General features: G+C 32.9%; 1 protein-coding gene across 1 annotated transcript in view; it reads right to left on the bottom strand.

The window, feature by feature from the left end:
• LOC129219366 (solute carrier family 4 member 11-like) overlaps positions 1–21,437 on the bottom strand; it is a 718,088-nt gene that overhangs the window by 73,659 nt on the left and 622,992 nt on the right. Inside the window, exons 8-12 of the mRNA XM_054853742.1 lie at positions 18,654–18,854; positions 13,802–13,883; positions 13,602–13,724; positions 11,597–11,710; positions 1,989–2,121 (exon numbers count right to left, since the gene is read on the bottom strand). Of these exons, the coding sequence (XP_054709717.1) occupies positions 1,989–2,121; positions 11,597–11,710; positions 13,602–13,724; positions 13,802–13,883; positions 18,654–18,854 (653 nt within the window). The remainder of the gene's footprint in view (positions 1–1,988; positions 2,122–11,596; positions 11,711–13,601; positions 13,725–13,801; positions 13,884–18,653; positions 18,855–21,437) is intronic.

Raw genomic sequence — 21,437 nt, 5'->3', positions numbered from 1 at the left:
TTTACTTTTTAGTGTGACACTCTCTTTATAAACATTTTATAAATATTTTTGCGATTTTCCCTGACTAGAAGTGGTTGCTGTGCCATAACGTTCAATTTCTGTGTTTCTTTCAGCTAAGCATCAACCCTTCGAGTGTGTTTCTACGAGTATTTAAAATCGATATGCGATTCTCAGCATTCTGAGCAAAATTTACAACTAATTGCTGACAAAAAAGAGTCTTTATTCGCAGAAACATACACCTCCAATGGATTCGCATTGATGAAAATTTCTTTGATATCGGTTGTGAAATACATTTTTTCTCCTGGATGAGCCTATTATAGATGTTATTATGAAAAATGTTGTCTTTTAAAAAAGTATTTATTGCAAAAACACTTCATTTTATGGAAAGCTACCACTGTGAAACATATTCTAATGCTAAAAGAGTATCAACTTCGTTTGAACTTTATTTTGTAGCATGAAAGAATTCAATAGTAACAATTTCACATTTTTGCTTCTGTCTAGTTTTTATTGAGGCACACTAGGGCATCAAAAGCAAAACCATTAATTACTATTTTCATATCGAATTCGACTTTACGGTAATAAAGCTAAAAAAAAAAAAAAAAAACAGCTGATTTCAGATGAAAAAAGTGTTAGGACTGATGGCTCTCCAACTAGTATTTCCTTCAGTTTTCCGAGTTTGAATGAGCGTGCCTGATAAAACTATTAATTTTGAAGACACTTTTAAAATATTTCCTCTCCACCTGATTCAATGATATTCAGAAAATGGAGCAAGTCGTGCCAATTTTAAGAAAACTGTTTTACGAAGTTTTCATGGCAGCTTGAGTAAAGTTCCACCTAGCATCAAAAGTACTTTAAAAAAATGAAGTAAAATTCAAAGTGCATGCGCAAAGATCAGCATTGAACGCAGTGCTCGTAAAATCCTATTAACGAAACGAACACTCGCCTCCCCGGCAGAGCGGTGAAAGGCTCTTTCTTTGCGAGCTGTGTATGAGACTGAAGTAGTGGGTTCGATTCCATCCAGTGCCCTGGGTATTATTCTCCCTCTCCCTTATTATTCCTGGGTATTATTCTCCATCTCCCTTATTATTCCTGGGTATTATTTATTGATTGGTGTACACTGTTTGTAAGAAAGACTCAACCTGATAAATATTGAATAAACGAATGATTAAAACATCACGGAAGGCAAGAGATGTAAAAATTTAGAAAAACAAAACAAAAGATGTTTCCAGCATGAAATTGCTATTTTTGTATTCTTTTAAAGCTAAATTTGAAGTATTATAGCCTATTAATTTATTTTTATTCTTTTAATGAAGAACTTATAGAATGAAATTATCACCTGATGATTTAATATACTTTAACTATTTAAATCATGTCTGATGAAAGCTTAGCTTTTGCGAATGTCAGCCTTTTAAACAATTTCTCTGTGAGCTTACAGACAATTCTTGTGTAACCTCGCGCAGAAATTGGCCATACGTTACAACATAGTAACATTAGTATGGTGTGACCTTCCTAAAGCGATGAGTTACTTTATACCAATTCAATTACTCCAGGGCATTAGAGGCAGCAATGCTGCCATCGATTTTATGTTTTAAGGTCCCACCAAATTGTTTACAGCTTTATGGTTCAGAAAGAAGAAGTTTCAAGACTAATTAATAAGTTGTTGTCCTCTTTAAGCACACTGACAAACTAAGTCACAATGCAAGAAAACTAACGTCTAAAATAATGTTGTTTTCAAACTATCGCATTACCTATTTCGAAATAGAGAAAAAGGACTGCGAATCAAAATTAATCCCAATATCGTAGACAGAATGTAAACCACTTGCATAAAATTAAAAATAATAATTGACGGCATGAGCTTTAAAGTGAAAAAACAAAAGAAGAAATTTAATAAACGTTTATATACACAAGAATAATTCTTCGAATTTCAAGCATTTCACTTACTTTTGAAAATGAAATGAAAGCATAAAGTTAAAGAATAATTTTCTTACCTGGTTGACCATTTCATAATACGACTGACGTCAAATATTGAAAAAATGATAAGGAAGAAAGTGTTCCATAACCCCACACATGCGTACATGGCGCGAAAGTTTAAGCGGAAGTCCTGACATATATTGTAGATCACTGTAAAGAAAATAAAGTGGATATCGTTATAGCTAATAAGCCTTGGCTTACCATAAACAATACAAATAGAAAGCATTTATACATTGAAGTACTATAGCACATTTAAGTACAATAGCTGAAACATAAATCTTTTGGCAATCGTAAATAGGTAACACGGATCACAGCTTTCTCAGAAGGAACAATTAATTGTCTTTTGTATTTAATTTTTGTGAACAGTTTATCAAATACATATCGTCGCCTCAGAGCAACAGTAGGACATCTAATCCCAGGAATAATACTAAGACATCCTACTGCTCTGAGGCAACGATATGTTGTAAAAAATTAATTAAATTTAGTGACATTTACAATAGGATCAATACAGTGTAAATCTTCTGAAAAAAAAAAAAAACTTAAGACATATGCTTGAAATATTTTCTGTTAAACCTTGAAAAAATAACAAATTCAATCGGAAATACATTACCCACTTACATTCTAATGATTTTAGTTTCATTGAATTGATTAAAACAATGTTCATAAATCACAAAAAGTTCAAAATAAATAAATATTTGTAACGCATTATCCCATTACACAGAAATAATGGCGTCAAATATTCTAGTAAACACTTAAGGGGGTCCGGGACACATTTTGAAAAAAACTTTTATTAAACAGTTTAGAGTTTTGAAATTTTTTGCACTGATTCAACATCTATTTAATAAAAAAATCATAACAAATATTTAAAAAGAATTTTTTTCATTCAAATTCAATTTGTTTTTTAAAACAAATGGGAGTTGCTTTAAATTACTAAAACTCAAAATATTCTTGGTCAATTTTCAACTTTTTTTCAAAACATTATGCAGAAATATCTAAGCTTTAATTTTTATTCGGCGATTTCCAAAATATTTTTTCAATAAAAAATATTTGAAGAAAAACTTCAAAAAATTCGAAGATACTTTTTTTTTTTAATCATATATTTTGCAAAAAACGTTTTTTTCAAATTCGCTGAATAAAAACTAAAGTAAACTGTTTGGAAAAGATATGCTCTAAATTTCATTACTTTATCTTTATCAGTTCTTGATTTATAATAGTTTGACTGCAAAACATAGGGAAAAATTGCATCATGGAGGAAAACGCGTTCAGTGAAATATAATACTGTGTAAATGCAGACAACGAAAATGATTATATCTCTCGTTCAAATTAAGATAGAAACAAGATTCCAACGTGTTTTTAAGCAGAAAAAATGGAATATTTTTTCAAAAAAAAAAAAAAAAAATGACGATTTTTGTGTCTCGAACCCACTATTGCGGGCTCTCTTGAAAACCAACTTATATGCAGTTTTTAAAACAAAGTTACTACTCTTATTGAACACATTAGCAAACAAACTGATGACCACTTGAATGACAATAGTTATTCTCTCTCCTCCTACGATTATTATTGAAGATGTTATCCGAATCATAAAAATACTTGAAAACTAGCAATGTCCTGTCGAGGACAGTATTATCAGAATCATTATCAAGAATTTTCCTTCAAATATCGTTATTTATCTGTCTCAATCTTCTAATATATACATTAATCTTAGTTAATTAACTAATAGTTAAAAATAAGACTATTGCTCCTATTCTGAAACTCAAAGCTTGTCCTGAGCTCTCTCAGAACCAGTGTTGTAGGCTCACATTTAGTGTGTATTTTGTCATCAATTTACTTTGGCATTTAACGTATTACAGATGTACACAAGTTCAAAATTGTTAATACTCAGTAACAAAGCACCTTCGCGAGCTTATCGCACCCTGGCAACAAAAGTAACACATCTCAAACAATTGAAAAAAGAGATACAAAAACCGTGCTAATTGGTTTTAAAACTAAATTTGTACTACAAACGTGCACTAAGAACGCAAACATAACTGGTGCATGGTGAAGCGTTAACGATCTGGTCAATAGTGGCACATCAAGATTTAATAGTTTAGAAAAACATTTTTTGAACTAATGTATTTAAAGTATGCACTATTAGTTTAGATATCAAAACCAAGTAGTAAATATTACATCATTAAGGTTTTGGGCTTATTGTTATTTGTGCGACTAAATCAGTTTAAAGTATTAATGTGTGAAACCTTGATTTTCTCCTATGTTTTTTTTTTTTTGAGTTGTGTCGTATCTGTGACCGGGTTCCATATATTAAATAAGCTACGAAAAAATCACGAACTTCATAGGAAGTAGGAGAATGTGGGACCAAGTGAAATGGTTAAGATTACTGAACTTCTTCAAAATGAGTAAATTGAAAATTGTTTTTGAAAATTAAAGTATACAAAGAAATAACGTATTTTGAAATAAAACTTGCACTGGAACGTTATTATTTTCGGCAATAAATTTGTACCTACACATATTTTACACATATATATGCATTTTGTTCCCGGAATTTTAAATTTTAGCTTTTATTTTTTGTATATTCGGATATAAAGAGTCATTATGTAACATAATATTGCCATTTTGACTGAACCATTATGTTGAGCCATTATGTACCTAAAAATATATTTGTGTTTGAAAAACAATGATTTGTACGTGTTGCGAGCGTGACCGTACAGACACGTTCGCTACACGTACAAGTCCTCGTTTTTTAAATGCAAGAAAACCTTTTAGAACTTTGATGCTTCAGATAATGATGCACAATGGTTTCTCATATTTTAATGTATCCAAATTACATGAACAAGTTTAAAAATTTGGGAATAAAGTGCAAATATATGATCGAGCAATAACCCTTTTTCAAGTTGAAATAAAGCCCTCCCCCCCGAAATATCATTATTATTTGTGATAAATTTTAATTTACTGATTGTTATAGTAAAAATTTGAATTTTCAGTAAAGTATTTCTGTGTTCACCAGAAACACAAGAAGTAATTTCTTTTTGTTTTGTGTTTGGAATGCATGTAGTTGTCGAGTACCTAAAAAAACTTCCCCTTTTGTCCTACATTTTTTATTTCCTACATTTAGTGAATTGGTCGCTTTGAGCCACATATGTAGCTTAAAGATATGACTCGATAAATTAAAAATGAGTTTATTTATAGACTAAAGGGCCAAAAGTTAGTCAGAAACAAGTCATAGATCTAAGTTAGCCAAATTACTGTTCAGCAGTATAATCTTCGCAGCTGATATGTTTGCTCGTTTACACTGACATCATATCAAAGACGAAGCAGGTTTTACTACAAGTTGAGCATTTTAATATTTATTTACTGCATACTGTCTAAAGGAATAATTCAAATATTGGTTAAATTTTATGCAAAAATCTTAAATTTACGATAGATAATAAATTGAGTGGCAGAGATAAATCAAATTTGAAAGTTCGGATTAAAGTTTCAGATATGCTTTAAACTAAACGTTAAAAAAAAAAAAGAACCCTGATGTGTGCATCACTTGATTTCCTTTTACTCTAATTTATTGATAATAATGCCTTGGATTTGGAGTAAGCAAAGAAACACTTTACATATTTTCACCCACTTTTGTTGCGAACCAAAGCAAAAAAAAAAAAAAAAAAAGTTTCATTCAGATTATTTTTCCCACTTTTGGGAATTTTAATGTATTAAATGGTTAACTCTCTAGATATCGTCAATAGTGGAAAAGTTGACACTAGATTTAAAAATTAAAACCTCCGAATTTGTCGCTAACTTGGTGACAAAACTTGGCGACCAAAAGCTTGGCGATATATCGCCAACTGTTTGCCAAATTATAACACCATTTGAGTTTGCATTGAAATTAACAATGATTTCGTCCCCAAAAGGTGTAAAAGACCCCCTTTGAAACATCCGAATGTAACCAAAAATGGAGGGGCACAACTAAATCCCACAAGGAGTCGACGTACCAAATTTCAACTTTCTAAGACATACCATTCTTGAGTTATGCGACGCACATACGCACATCGCTACATACGTCACGATAAAACTCGTTGTAATTAACTCGGGAATCGTCAAAATGGATATTTCGCGTGTCTATACGTTCTTAGGCACTTATCCACGTCTTCTTTTTTTTTTTTTTAAAGAAAGTAAAAAGAAAAAAGTCAAAAATGAAATCATTAAAATGCTTCGTCGACATTTGAGATGATATTAGGATGATAATTTACCTCTACGCTTAGAAATGTATAGAAATTACGCAAACAACACGCAATTAAACATGTGAAGCAATTTCCATTGTGTAATGATGATACGCAGCAAATACTCAGGAATGTTTTATTTGCATTGTTTGCAGCACAAATCAAAAACGGGCCTCAAGAACATCATTAGTCTTTTAGAATTTGCTACAATTTTCAATTAGTCAAAAGAAATGTTAAATTGGTATTTCATCCATTAATTCACACAATAAGTGGGTGGTACTCGTTGAAGATTGTTAATCGTAAACTTTGTTCATTATGCCGGCTAACGTTAAATCAGTGCTTTGCAAAGGTTTCAATTCCATCGCCTGCTAAAGGAAAATGGATCTTACAATCGTCACTTTCAGGCCCTTGACTGGAAAGTTGAGATGGGGGGGGGGGGGGGGGATCTTCATTTCTCTACTTCTCTTCCAAGTGCTTAAAAAAATGAAAATAGGTATTTTTTTCTTCTAACCAAGGGGAGAGGTTTTTGCGTAGAGAATTAAACAAAAACAAAAATAAAGAAAAAAAAAAATAGAAGTTTGAGATTTTGAATTCCAATTATGTTTTTCGCAATCACGAATAGTGATAGGACCTTACTCGGTGGGTTTCTTGTTTCTACCAGTGACTTTTATCGTTACCATAGTTTAAATTTAAGCCGTTGAAATTCAAATGAATGCCAGGAGCTGGGTGCTGGATGCTGGATGTTGTGCGCTGGATGCTGGATATTGTGTGCTGGATGTTGTGTGTTGTGTGCTGGATGTTGTGTGCTGGATGCTAGATGTTGTGTGCTGGATGCTAGATGTTGTGTGCTGGATGCTGGATGTTGTGTGCTGGATGTTGTGTGCTGGATGTTGTGTGCTGGATGTTGTGTGCTGGATGTTGTGTGCTGGATGTTGTGTGCTGGATGTTGTGTGCTGGATGCTGTGTGCTGGATGCTGTGTGCTGGATGCTGGATGTTGTGTGATGGATGCTGGATGTTGTGTGATGGATGCTGGATGGTGTGTGCTGGATGCTGGACGTTGTGTGCTGGATGCTGGATGTTGTGTGCTGGATGTTGTGTGCTAGATGCTGGATGTTGTGTGCTGGATGCTGGATGTTGTGTGCTGGATGTTGTGTGCTAGATGCTGGATGTTGTGTGCTGGATGCTGGATGTTGTGTGCTGGATGCTGGATGTTGTGTGCTGGATGTTGTGTGCTAGATGCTGGATGTTGTGTGCTGGATGCTGGATGTTGTGTGCTAGATGCTGGATGTTGTGTGCTGGATGCTGGATGTTGTGTGCTGGATGCTGGATGTTGTGTGCTGGATACTGTTTTCGCGTAGAAAGGATTGTGTTAAGTCGTTCATAAATAACTCGATTCCGAGGCACATGGATGCCTGCATTAGAAGCATAGAAAAATAAAATCAAAGGACTCAAGGACTCGGATGTCATTCAACGGTCAAGTGAAAGTTATAAGCAATTCGTGATTGCTCAAAAAAGTGACCATTTTTACGTCGTCTGCCGTATTCCTCTCATTTTACGGAAGACTAAAGGTCAACTTTTTCGTTTCGTTAACTACACCGAAATTTCTTACATTACATTCAGATTACTTACCCTGACAGTCCAACCAATGAAATCCCAGTGACAGTTCCCGAGGAATGGTTTAATGTATGCTACGCCCTTACCGCTTCGTAACTTCATCCATTGAATAGCTGGATATTGGAAGCATGCACTTGAATAATCTGCACTTAATACAATACCTATGTGACAACGATGTAACTATTTTGCAAAACGGGCGAAATAACTACGGAGGTTCAGAAAACGATCTGTTGCTCGTTTTTATGAGTTAAAAATATTACAACCATCTTACGTAAAGTTGAAGCCTTTGCTTCAAAAGTAAAACAGTAAAACAAGGTTAAATTGCACAAATTGCAGATTACTGCAGACACTTGTTTCGAGATTTTGCTGGATGTCTTTTCATCCATAAACTAACTTATTTTGCAAAGAAAGGGGGTTCCTTGTAACCCCGAAATATGTGCCTGCAGTAATGTCAATTTTTTTGTATCAAAGCGTTGGTTAATTGATTCATTTAATTTTCAAGCACAAAGGTATTTATTCGACATACATCTGCTTGTTTATATCTAGATTAAAAAATATGCCGCATTTTCAATTCAAAAAAGAAAATTAATGATCAGCTTCTCAGTTCGTTATAACATAAATAACTACGTCAGTTATAACATAAATAACTAAGATTTAATGATTTATTGGATGGTTGAGTCAAATAAATAAAGAGATTTGCGGCAAGTTCTTAATAATGATGTTTATAATATTATCCTGGACAGGAGCTTCATGGTTTTCAAGTGTTTTTATGACTCGGATAAAATTTTCAATGACAATCCTAAGAAGGGAGATAATAACTACTATCATTTGCGTGGTCATCAGTTTGGTTGCTAATGAGTACAATAAGAGAAATATTTTCACCTGCGTGCCAAATTTTTGCATCACCCTTTTCCCAGTACGTTTATCAGAAACAAATGCAATTCAAACTCAAAAATATTTGAAGAACTCACGACCAAACTGCAAGGATATATTTAAGTTCAAAGTTCTAAGGTACCGCGCTGAAAATGCGATAGGAAGATATCGCACTACCAGAAGAACTTGAAATTACTCAAGCAAAAAAAATACATTTATTTCCTTTTTATTGCGGTTAAAAAACAAAAGGAAGTGCTATCCTATGATCCAAAAAAAACATGATACAATAGTTTCTACAAGTTGAGAAAGGAAATAAGGTTCATTAAGTCGCTATATGGTGTTGAGTGTAAAGTGGCACGAAACGCAAAAAGCTGCATTTCATATCTCAGTGAATATGGGTCGTATCGACGTCAAATGTTTTGTCTTCGGATTGTTTTTTTATGATTCTGACATCACTAAATATGAATGGGAGGACATGACTTCATAAAATGTCAGATTTCGTATTTTGCCATTAATGTTTTTTTTTTTTTTTTTTTTTTTTTTTTTTTCCCGCTTCAAACTTAGACCATTTCTGCAATTGGAACTCTGTAGCTTGAACTAACGGTAGCAAAATATAAAAGTCTTGCATATTAAATGGGGATACGCTAAATATGCAAAAAAAATTTTCCTAAAAAAGAATTACAAACTGCTTAACAGGCATGATACATACTATGTGTAGATGGATTGTAATGAGAGGAAGATATATCATCAAACACATATATAACTATGCGCAGACCAATGCACGGAAATTAAATGACACAAGCAGCGATTAAACAATTTAAGGAGTAATACTCATAGCACGAGTAATAGTGAAGCGGAGCATGGGTAAATAGAGTGCTCTAAGTATCTTTTATGACTGGCAAATTATTGGTCACCGACAAATAGGTTACTATATTGTGCATCTCAAGCGGGAAATAGAATTTTCATATTATATTTGGTCGAGGAAGCATATTAAGTACATCAATACCGGTAAAATATACACGAAGTTAACAAATACAAGGTCGAACTGACCTTCTTCACGTGGTGTTTTTTAAATTTCTATTCAAAGCTGAGCAAAAATGTTCAAGATTTTCTTAACTCAGAATTTTGATTGCTGCAAGAGACAGAACCAGAGAAGTTATTAAATGTTCATTTCTGCAGAGTGAGGTAATGGTTCCAAGTTTATGCGTCATTTTACTTCTTTAAACTAACTATTTCCTAGAGATTTTTTCTTTAAAAAACTATCCTTTAAAGGATTTTTCAAAATTTATAATACACAGATATTTAAATTATTATTATTTTTTTACAGCAGTTTGATTTCCATTCTCACTCATCGAGAGAGCTCGAGGACTTCAGCTAATGCCCGGAAGCTAATGCGGAAATTTTAAACTCTTTTCATTCAAAAATTGTGCAGTTTTTAGGACAATTCCAATGCCGTCCCAAGTGTGCAAGAAAAGCGCATCGGCATACTTCATTGAAAATAATTATTCTTGTAACACACAATTTTGAAATGGTTACATACTTCGAATACTTACGGATACGTAAATGAGTCCAAAGAAAATATCTGCTAAGGTTCTTTTTAAATACATTATAGCTTAACTTCAACACCTTGCCAAAAAGAATTAAAAAATACGCAAATTAGCAGTATCTTGATAGTTATTTCAAAAGCGTCTGCCTGTTTATTTGTCAACCTTTTTTAACTTCCTTTTACAAACGAGCTGATGACACATGACTTCCTTTTACTCAAATTTAATGTCATCTCCCCCATTACTGGCAATTTTAATGTGATTCAATAGTTTACTCTATAAATATCACCAACAATGGCCAAATTGAGACCAGATTTAAAAAAAAAAAGCCAAATTTGTCGCCAAGTTGGTGACAAAACTTAGCGACCAAAAGACTGGCGATATATCGCCAAGTGTCCGCAAAATCATAACACCACTTGAGTTTACATCGAAATTAACAATGATTTCCCCCCCCCCAAAGGGGCAAAACACCTCTTTAGAAAAAACCGAATGCAACCAAAGGGAAAGGTACACAACTAGACCCCACTAGGAGTTTACGTACCAAATTTCAACTTTTTAGGACATACCGTTCTTGAGTTATGCGACATACATACGCACATACATGCAAACGTACATACAGACGTCACGAGAAAACTTGTAATTAACTCGGGAATTGTCAAAATGGATATTTCGCGTGTCTATACGTTCTTAGGCACTTATCCACGTGTGGTCTAGTCGAAAAAAAAAAAAAAAAAAAAACTCAACATTCATTCGGGGGTGAGTAAAATGGAAATTAAGGTCGATTTTTGAGTGAAATTTTTTTCGCGAATACAATACTTCCTTTTTTGTAAAAGGAAGTAAAAAGTAGGTTTTTTTTCGACTCGACCACACGTGGATACTGGATAAGTGCCTAAGAACGTATAGACACGCGAAATATCCATTTTGACGATTCCCGAGTTAATTGCAACGAGTTTTCTCGTGACGTCTGTATGTACTTAAGTATGTATGTCGCATAACTCAAGAACGGTATGTCCTAGAAAGTTGAAATTTGGTGCGTAGATCCTTAGTGGGGTCTAGTTGTGCACCTCTTTTTGGGGGAAATGTTTGTTAATTTCGATGTAAACTCAAGTGGTGTTATAATTTGGCGGACACTTGGCGATATATCGCCAGTATTTTCGTCGCCAAGTTGGCGACAAATTTGACGATTTTTTTTTTTAAATTTAAAATCTGGTTTTAATTTGGCCACTGTTGGTGATATTTAGAGAGTAAACTATCACATTAAAAATTAAACACATTAAAAATGTCAATAATTGGGAAATGACATTAAATTGGAGTAAAAGGAAGTCATGTGATGCACACATCAGCTCGTTTAACACAGTTTATGCTGCAAAACTCAAACAAACGATACTTGCCTTTCGTATAGAGGCTTAAAGGTGCTGTCGTCATGACTATAACGAGTGGCTGTCCTCCAAGCAGAGCAAATACAAGGCCACCTAATGTTTGACCAATGATGGACTTACGTACATCTGGAAGACAAATAAATGTGTTACACCTTTTTACTTTTAAATTTCTGACATAAAAAAATCTCAAAAAACTGCTTAAATAGCACAAATTGCATAAACACAGAAAGTCTACTTTCAGTAATCTTTGTCGCCAGTCGGTATAGAAATAGACTATAGCAGTACACATCAAAAAACAGTTTTGGAGAGAATTAAAGTTTTAATGTACACTAATCTTTATTTATCTCAAACGCTATATTTAAAAATATATGTTATATACTGCTAGCTGGTTTTGTAACCTAAATTAGAAGTTCATAGTTAAAGTTTTAACATTTTTTATTTTAAACAGGGAAAATTTTAAAGATACCACTGTTGAGTATACGCTATCTACGGCATCACAAGACAGTTATGCAAATTAATTTTGTGCCAGTATTGCGGCAAGAAGAGCATTAAATTCAGATTTTAAGTTGATACTTAAAATGTTTTTGAAAATTTGTGAGGTGTGCCACTATTACTACTTGTGACCAAACTAGAGTTGAAAAGTCACTGAAGACAAACTGTATGATTAAGATTTCAATGCTCCGTTTGTAATGCTCACGAGTACAAGAATGTTACTTTACTGCATCCTATTTTTTTAAAGCTTTGCATCTTATTTTCATTGTTACAAACTTTGTAACAACTATTAGCGAATCCTTCACTGAAGTATACAACAGCATTACTCTTGTCTATACATTTGTGTTATGAAGGAAAAGACAAGAATTTGGAAGTAAAATATTTTCATTCTAACACTCATTCTATGAAGCTTTAATTGAACATAGTATCAAGTGCATATCAGAAATATAAATACAAAACTATAATTTAAGGTTATTGTTGAATTGTTATTCGATTATTTCTTTCGTCTATCGTACTATTATTTTTCAAATAACTAGGGGGCTCCGCCCCCTGCTCGTTGCCGCTCATCAACCCCTAAAGATTGCTTCGCAGTCTTATTTGGTTCGCGAAGATTTAAAGTGCCAGTTAAGAAGAATCAGTTACAATACGTGTTACGGTTAGAACAAAATAAAAATCATGCTTCCCTTCCCACTGAAAATAGTTTTATAGTAAAACATTCATTAAATATAGGAAAATATAAAATCCCACTCCAACGCGAAGACAAAAAGAACTTAATAAAAATACGTATAACAAAATTGTTTTTAAAGAAACGTTTCAAGAAGCAACCCTCCTCCCCCAGGGTCCAAACTAACTTGTGCCAAATTTCACAGTCTAAGGGCCTCCTGAGCACAGCAAAACAGCCGTTTTGTGTGTTTGAAAAGTCGCTTTCAAATTTGTGGTCTCTAGTATCTAGTAATGTGTTTTGATCTTTATCTCCGGGCTTGAATTGAGTTTAGCCTTGGACTCAATTACTTTTGTACAATACTTCAAGGCTGTTGGTGCTATGGGGTCTCCTGTAGGCGCAGGTCCCCCCCTCCCCCCGCCACAGACTTTCTTTCACAATTTCTTTGACCTTACTTTTTTTTTTTTAATAATGGAGAAAATATTGCAGTCAACTTTTTAATATTGTTTTCACTTCGCACAAACACCTTTCCTTTAATATGAATTATTTAGTTTTTAAGGGTACTTAAAATATATTTAACTAATTTAAAGTAAAAAAAGAAATAAAGGATTTTTTGGAGTTGCATTTAATTTTGCTTCAGATACTCAATCTTAGACTATCTTGCTATGAATTGAATGTAGTGTCAACTTCATATCAGAAGCAAAAACTCGAAATTACATAACCTGAGGTCTTTTTTGAAATGATCTTCGATCGCTTTTCTTGGAATGTTTTCTTCAAGTGCAAAACGCTCTTTTTTCTTTGTCTCGAGCTCGATTTCTGTTGTAGGGAAAAAAAAAGCAAAGAAAGACCACATCATAAACTCACCAATCTGCCCTTGCGTATTGTTGTCGTTTAGGGCACCAAAAGCGATGGTCGGAAGGATGCAGGCAAAATAGAGGAAAAATATGGTCGATATTGTTTTATGGATTGTCTTATGTCCCACAAAACCTGGAGGAAAAGATTGAAGCATTACTATCTTAGATTTATCGAAATGGAACGAAGTAGAGAATGGAATCGATTCTTACCGTCTATGAAGTCGCTGATATAAAGTGACGATCTTCTTCTAATATCATCCCACAAGCCTTGTGCTAGCCTGCATCTCGTTTCCTAGAAAATGATTTTAATGATGCATGTCGTTCAGAATGTGTCATAAAGCATAAAAGGAAACATTTTCAACTGTTAAGATTAAAAAAAAAAAATCATTCAATTCAGCAAAACGTGCATTGCTGGTGGCCCCCGCCAGCGAGGGCTAGTAACGACACCAAAAATTTCGGGTTAAGAGAGAATTATGTTTTCCTTTTATAAGATACATATTAAAATAATGATTCATATGAAAAATCCCAAGCCTTGAGCTAGTCTGCATCTCGTTTTCTAGAAAATGATTTTAATGATAATATAAGTCATTCATTATACGTAATAAATTATAAAAAGACAACTTTTCAACTGTTTAGATATGAAAAAATAATTTCATTTTATTCAACAAAACATGCAATGCTGGTGGTACCCGCAGGCGAGGGCTAGTAAGGACACCAAAAATTTCGGGTTAAGCGAGAATTATGTTTTCCTTTTTATAAGACACTTATAAAAATAATCATTCATAAAAAGTTCGATGCCTTGTGCTAAACTGCATCTCGTTTCATAGAAAATGATTTTAATGATAATGCATGTCGTTCATAATATGTAGTAAATTATAAGAGGACAAATCTTCAACTGTAACGATTTGAAAAAAAAATGTTTTCATTCTATTCAACAAGACGTGCGATGCTAGTGGCTCCCGCCAGCGTTGGCTAGTAAAGACACCATAGATTTCGGGATAAAAGAGAATTTTGTTTTTCTTTTGTAAGATACATATAAAAATAATGATACACATAAAAACATTTATGATTTATTACTTCTTTATGCTTTTATTTTTTTTTAATAAATCTACATAAAATATATTTCAAATAGGACTTGTTCTTTTTAGAGCAGTATACCTAGACGGTTTTTTAGGACACTGTATCTAGACAATTCAAATCCGAGAGCTTATATATTTTTAAAATTCTTAGCAATAGCTCCTGAAAATACAGAAAGTGCGAAAGTAAACTAATGTATCTATGTATCTATACATCTATCAAATCGATCTAGCTTCTCAATCGTTAAAAATAAGCATTTAAAAGATTTTGTGTTAAAAAATAAATTCAAAATTTTGATTCATGTCCAAAAATACAATTTATAGTAATACCTGATGATATATGCTGTCATTGCCTATGTCATCAGATATTAATATAAATTGTACGATAGTTTAGTACTGTTTTAAAAATATTAAAAGTTCAACTCAATCATTAAAATATTTAATGACGAACCAATAAAAATGTGCTACTTATGAAATTCAGTTGGCTATGTAAGGGAATCGATGATATTCGTCGCAATTTATTTCACGCAATTCTTAAAAGAAAAAGTTACATATTTTGCATTTTACAGTAATAAACATTAAGATTTAACTCGTTACAGAGAAAAAATATAAAACTAAAAATTAAAATAGTAATTTAATTTTTGGTGATCAATGAAATTAGCAAAGGAAGCCATAAAAGTGATTTAAGAGATGATTTAGAAATCAATTTTTTTTTATTTGGGGAGTTTTGAATGCTAATTACCCGTTCCATATTATTGATTGTCTTAATCTCGTTTTAAAGTATATCTTTCTTATTCCTTTGAGATGGGGTTTTCAACCACTTAAGGATCTCCTCTCCTCTTTTATCCACTGTGTGAGGTGACTCCTCTCATATATGGTCAGTACAATTATATAGTATACTAGGGGTACCCGCACGGCTTTGCCCGTACCAGAAAATTAAAAGGTCTTCTGCTTCGCATGTATATTTACAAATAATGTATGGTGAATTTCTCGCTAATTGGCTTGCCCATGTTACAGTTCCACGTTATGATAACTTGGTAATTTACTCGTCCATCTTATGATAATTTTGTTTGGGAAAATGTTCTTAAAATTGGAATAGAAAAGGAACAAAATCGAATTTTCGAAAAATCGCTTCGAGGTGCACACCCTCATGCTACAAACTAATTTTGTGCCAAATTTCATAAAAATCGGTCGAACAGTCTAGGCGCTATGTGCGTCACAGAAATCCAGACATCCAGACAGAAAGACTTTCAGCTTTATTATTAGTAAAGATAAATTAAAATCGAAGCTGAAATGAATACCTAATAGTAGTTATTGAAGGAAAATATACATAAGTTTGACCTACAAATTTCATAACACATCACTTTATTTTGAATATATTACTATTAATATAAAAAAACCTGAAAAAAAAAATAAATTGATATGATCTAAGATCTAGGTGAAGTTGGCATGTAATATCAGTCACTCTCACAACATCGATGGGAGACCTGGTTCTACTTTGTTTTCGAATACTTGTTAGTTCGGAACTGTGACATAGTGCACCTTGGGTGACTTCCAATGTCTTGTTAAATAGTTTGCCTCTTTATTTATACTAATGCTGAAAGTCAAGATTCACGGAGATATATGGATGAAAACTACGAAGAACCTCAAAAGAAAAAAAAATGCTGGCAATTTTTACATGCGACCACAAATTTAAGCAAAAATGTTAGTTAATTTTGGTTTTCTTTTATTTATTTCTCATTCACGCCTCCATTGAAATTAGGAGTGGTGGGGGGAAGGGGGGGGGGGCGAGCCCCAAGGTTGAAAACCGCTGTAATTTATACTTTTCTATTATGGAGTTGATTAGAAAAAGAAAACATTGAGCAAAAAAAGAATAATTCAAACGGATTTTGAGTTTAATAAAAAAAATTACTGCAATTTGCATTTGTTTTCGAGGACAAAAATTCAATGATCATTACTGATCCATATAACTAACAATGAATGATGACTTAGTGGCTCGTTGTCTGCTTCAACCCAGAGGACTACTCTACCATGAGATGGTAAAGGGTACATTTTTAATTTTTCATTATTGTCATCTACTGTACTTCAGCTATAATGTGCAAGCTTGATTATTCGGTTTCCGCTGAAAATAAACAAAACCTTCAAATTCAAACATTTCACTATTGCTAGTATTGATTCCCAAACATGTTTCCTCAAATATCTCAAAAACTCGTGTCTGTAGATACTGCCCTTTACATTCCCGCGGCAGTACTGTTTTACCATTGGTTATGCGAAAAGATAAGTTCTTGCTTCCAGGAGGCAGTGAATATGTTCATTAGCTCGGAAGGATGCCTGCCTCTTCTTCACTAGTTGTAATCACATTGTAAATTAACCACTTATACATACCTCAAAATAGTTCAGTCTTGGAAATGTCAGACATTTTGTTGTTTTTTGAAATACTGTGGTCGCAAAACCAGCTTTTAAGTTTTAGAAGGAAATCATCTTAGCAAATGAACTAAGAACATCCTTTCTTCCGGCTGGGCCGACTGATGTAGTTTCGCTTTTACTGGCTGCTTACCGATTTTCTACAGGAAACAGGGTTAGACTATGTAAAGCTGTGGGACTACACAACGATTAAAGCTATTTTCTGAAATTTGCAACACGAAAATGAGAATTTGAAATTTCATTCCAAGCGATATTTATTTAGTGAAAAAACTGGTCTTTAAAAGACAAAATTATGAAAATTTTCTTTTCATCCACGCACGCAAAATAACCTTTAAGCTGTTTTTGTTAAAAAAATAATGTGTTTTTTTGTTACTAAAGCTTTTGAAATTAGTTTAGTTCACTCTTTTGGCTTTGTCGTGGGATGTACTAAATATACAATCTAAACTAATGTGTGAACACTTCTTTAATTAATTAAAAATGCTTCAGAGATTAAATAAGGTTCTATAAAAGAACTTTCCTTAACTTTCTAAAGCTTAACAACTCTAAACAAATAGCGAAGAACAATAGTTTTCTACCGCAAGCTTAAAGTTTCTGCGAAAGCAGTTGAAAGGTAAATATTTTATCGGGAAACTCTTTCAAAACAGCGTGCAACATGTTCCTCACCATATGGTATTAAATTTAGAGTAACTTCCCATCCGATCTTATTATTCAGATTATATTAATTTTAGCCAGACGTTAAATATAAACTGTTTTGGTTTAAAATTAGTATAACTGCAATGTAATATTATGGTGTTTACAGATGCACAGAAGGTATGCTGATGCCCCTGTTAAAAGCGTATAAAACTTAACTATTTAATTAAGTTCACTGGAGTGGTATCATTATCTGAGGTGGTAGGAAATATGTATGCGTTCTAAGTTTATAACCAGCGTCCAACTTTCATCTAACGCTCTAAAATCAAGGAAACTGGTTTACATTTTTAGGCATGAATGCTTCATTAGAATAACTTTGCAGATTGTCTGCAGTTATCTTCAAATTAATGAAGAAATTTTTGTAGAAGTCAGCAAAATTTCTGCAGATTTCTGGTAGAATTTTTTTAAAGGCACCACATAATCTCTTTCTTAAGAAAGTGTTGAGTATTGAGCCGAATAAGCGTCATCTGCGGGAATTTTAGATCTATTTCTAATTTACAAAATTTGCAGAAAATTTGCTGATTTCTGCAAAATTTGAAGATACTCACAGAAAATTTATAGAATTACTCAATTATCGAAACTTCAAATCGGGACACCTCAATGATTTGACCACTTATGTTTCGACAAACCAACTCCATCGTGTGAATAATATCTAAACATTTTTATACATGACTTATGAGGAAACTAGATGAGGGTAGGTCAGTCTAAATCAGATCTTCGACTCTAACTAGAAGTGTAATGGGAATGATAAAATAATTTCTACCAGTGTCTTTAGTAACGAACAGGTTTCTCAGCTTAATTTATTTACTTAAAACTAGCGCATCTATTCTTTAGATGGTTATTGCTAAGAAAGCAACAGAACTATTGCTTACATCAAAGTCAAGGTCCCCGTCATGGGTTCCGAGGCGTTTGGATGGGTTGCTTTGCTCGGCTGCCAAGTCTTGGGCGTGCTTGAGGAGGACGTTCTTGAATTCAGCTTCGCTGTGCACTTCCAACAGTCTTTGTCGGAAATCCATATCGGCGAAGATGGTGGCGAAAGTGCGACCCGTCTCCAAAGCATTCTTGGTCCCTTTCTGGAAAAATTAACAAGTTGGTTTTTCATAACAGATAAATTTCTAAGCTTCTACAAACAGGAGAATGTGGCACAAAGTGAAATAGAGTAGATCAATTACATTTGTCAAAATGAACCATCCGGAACTTTATTTTTAAAATACCAGTACTTGAGTTTATTTTAAAGTAGATGAGAGAAGATGTTAATGAAACAATTTTCTGATGGAATATTTTTCATTTAATTATCAAAAATATTTTTATGCGACTAAATAAATAAATAAATCAATGAATAAACTAATAAATGAGTAAAGACAAGAAGTAATCAATGAATTAATGAATGGAATCAATGAATACGTAAATGAATTATAAGTAAATGAAATGAATATATTAAATAAAATATTTCACTTTGCGGAGCATGCATCTAAATTATACTATATATTTGAAATTAAAACATGCCTAACATTAAATTGATAGATACTGTACCAACAATCAGTAGATCTCATTTGGTGTTTGAAATGTTAATAGCAGGGACTTCATAGTTTTATAATAAGAAAAGTTATTTTTGATATATCACAAAATAATAGCAATATGAGTATTAAATTTTAAAAATAACTTTTATTATCATGTACTTTGATCTTCAATGGTAACAAACTGAGATCATGGATCAGACACGTGGATTCCCTTATATGTTTAGTGACATAGTTAAAATATTGCCAGTTAGGTGGCACCAGAGTAAAATATTTTACCATTTCACTTATCCCAACTCTTCCTTACACTTATTCCTCACACAATCGTAAATACACATCAACAGAATGAAAGAAACGAGCTCATCATTCTAAAAATTTATACTTTTAAGTTAGGAAATTTCACTTACCCAACTCTTCTTACACGTATTCTTCACACAATCGTAAATATATTTCAACAATGGTAAAAAAAAAAAACAGCTCATCATTTTATAAATTTACATTTTAAAGTTAGGAAATACTTTTGAAAAATTAACTAAATGAATAAATAAACACTTACTGAAATTTTACTGCGATCTTTTGCCACTAAGCGTTGTGAGAAACAGAGAACTATCAAGCGATAAAGTAGCACACCCTCGTCATGAATATTGTGCTTAGTTTGTAATGGAATTTCTGTAGTCTGGATAGCTGTTTGTACATTATTTTGCACCCTCATCATTTGTTTAGAAACTTCCCCAAAGTACTAAGACATCAAATACGCCTCCGACGTACCGCCCGTTTATTTATTGTGATTAAATTATAAAACTTTAATGGATCACTAACGTTTAAGCGCGTAACTATTAGTTATTTGTGAATCATTAATTTCATCAAACATTTTGTGATTGAAATAGTATGAGAGAAAAACAGGGTTTTTAGTGAAAAATATTTTTGTATTGCTCAGTTAATTGATTAATTGTTGGAAAACAAACACCTTAATGAGAGCTGAAATAAATTTGAGGGAAATTTAAATTTAGTTGCTGTTGTGAAGAGTTTTTTTTTTTTTTTTTTATTTTACATAGCTGACCCTTAATAATAACTAATAAGTTGTATACTTTTCATGAAAAAAAAGTTTTTCTTTTCTTAACAACGTCATAGCCAATTCTAACATTCAATGACAAAGGAAAGTGACGCAACTTAAAATTTCAGAAAAACGTAGTAGATATTGATTCAAAACCTAAATTCAATGTTCTTTCCACTAAGCTCACACAAATTCAGCTTGGATATGTGGGTAGCGCAAAAACGATCTAATCAGTAGTGCCACATCATCAAAATTTTTTAATTTAGAAGAAAAATTTTTGACTTTTCAGTGTGCATTATTAATTTAGACAACAAAAACTAACCAGTAAATTTCACAATACAATTTTTTTTGCACTTATTGTAATATTTGAGACTAAATCGCTGAAAATTACTATTGCCTAAACCTTGGTTTTCTCCAATATTTTTTACATCAATTTTTTATTTCAAACATCAAATACGTCGGAGGCGTATTTGATGTCTTAGTACTTTGGGGAAGTTTCTAAACGAATGATGAGGGTGCAAAATAATGTACAAACAGCTATCCAGACTGCACAAATTCCATTACAAACTAAGCACAATATTTATGACGAGGGTGTGCTTCTTTATCGCTTGATAGTTCTCTATTTATCACAACGCTTAGTGACAAAAGATCGAAGTAAAATTTCAATAAGTGTTTATTTATTCATTTAGTTAATTTTTCAAAAGTATTTCCTAACTTTAAAATGTAAATTTATAAAATGATGAGCTGTTTTTTTTTTTTTTTGAGTTGGGTCACTTTTCTTGCCGTTGTGTAATATATGTTGCTCATACAATTAGCACATGAATTTTTGTTCATCAGGCTTTTACAAATTACGTTTTGAGAGCTTGTCATTTGCGGTGCATCGTAAATGACGAGCCATGTGACGGAGTGGATTGCTGAGAACAGAGCTAAATTTCTTACAAGAGAAGTGGGGGAGAGGGGGGCTATATTGCTGTTTTAAGCTGGTCCGGGACACATGTTTAAAAAAATTTGTTAAACAGTTTAGAGCTTTGATTTTTTTTCTGCCCTGATTCACCACCTATTTAATAAACAAAATCATGACAAAC

Source organism: Uloborus diversus, chromosome 3 (assembly GCF_026930045.1).
Source record: "Uloborus diversus isolate 005 chromosome 3, Udiv.v.3.1, whole genome shotgun sequence".
In the NCBI taxonomy this organism is placed as follows: domain Eukaryota; kingdom Metazoa; phylum Arthropoda; class Arachnida; order Araneae; family Uloboridae; genus Uloborus; species Uloborus diversus.
This window is presented reverse-complemented; position numbering and strand designations above follow the sequence as displayed.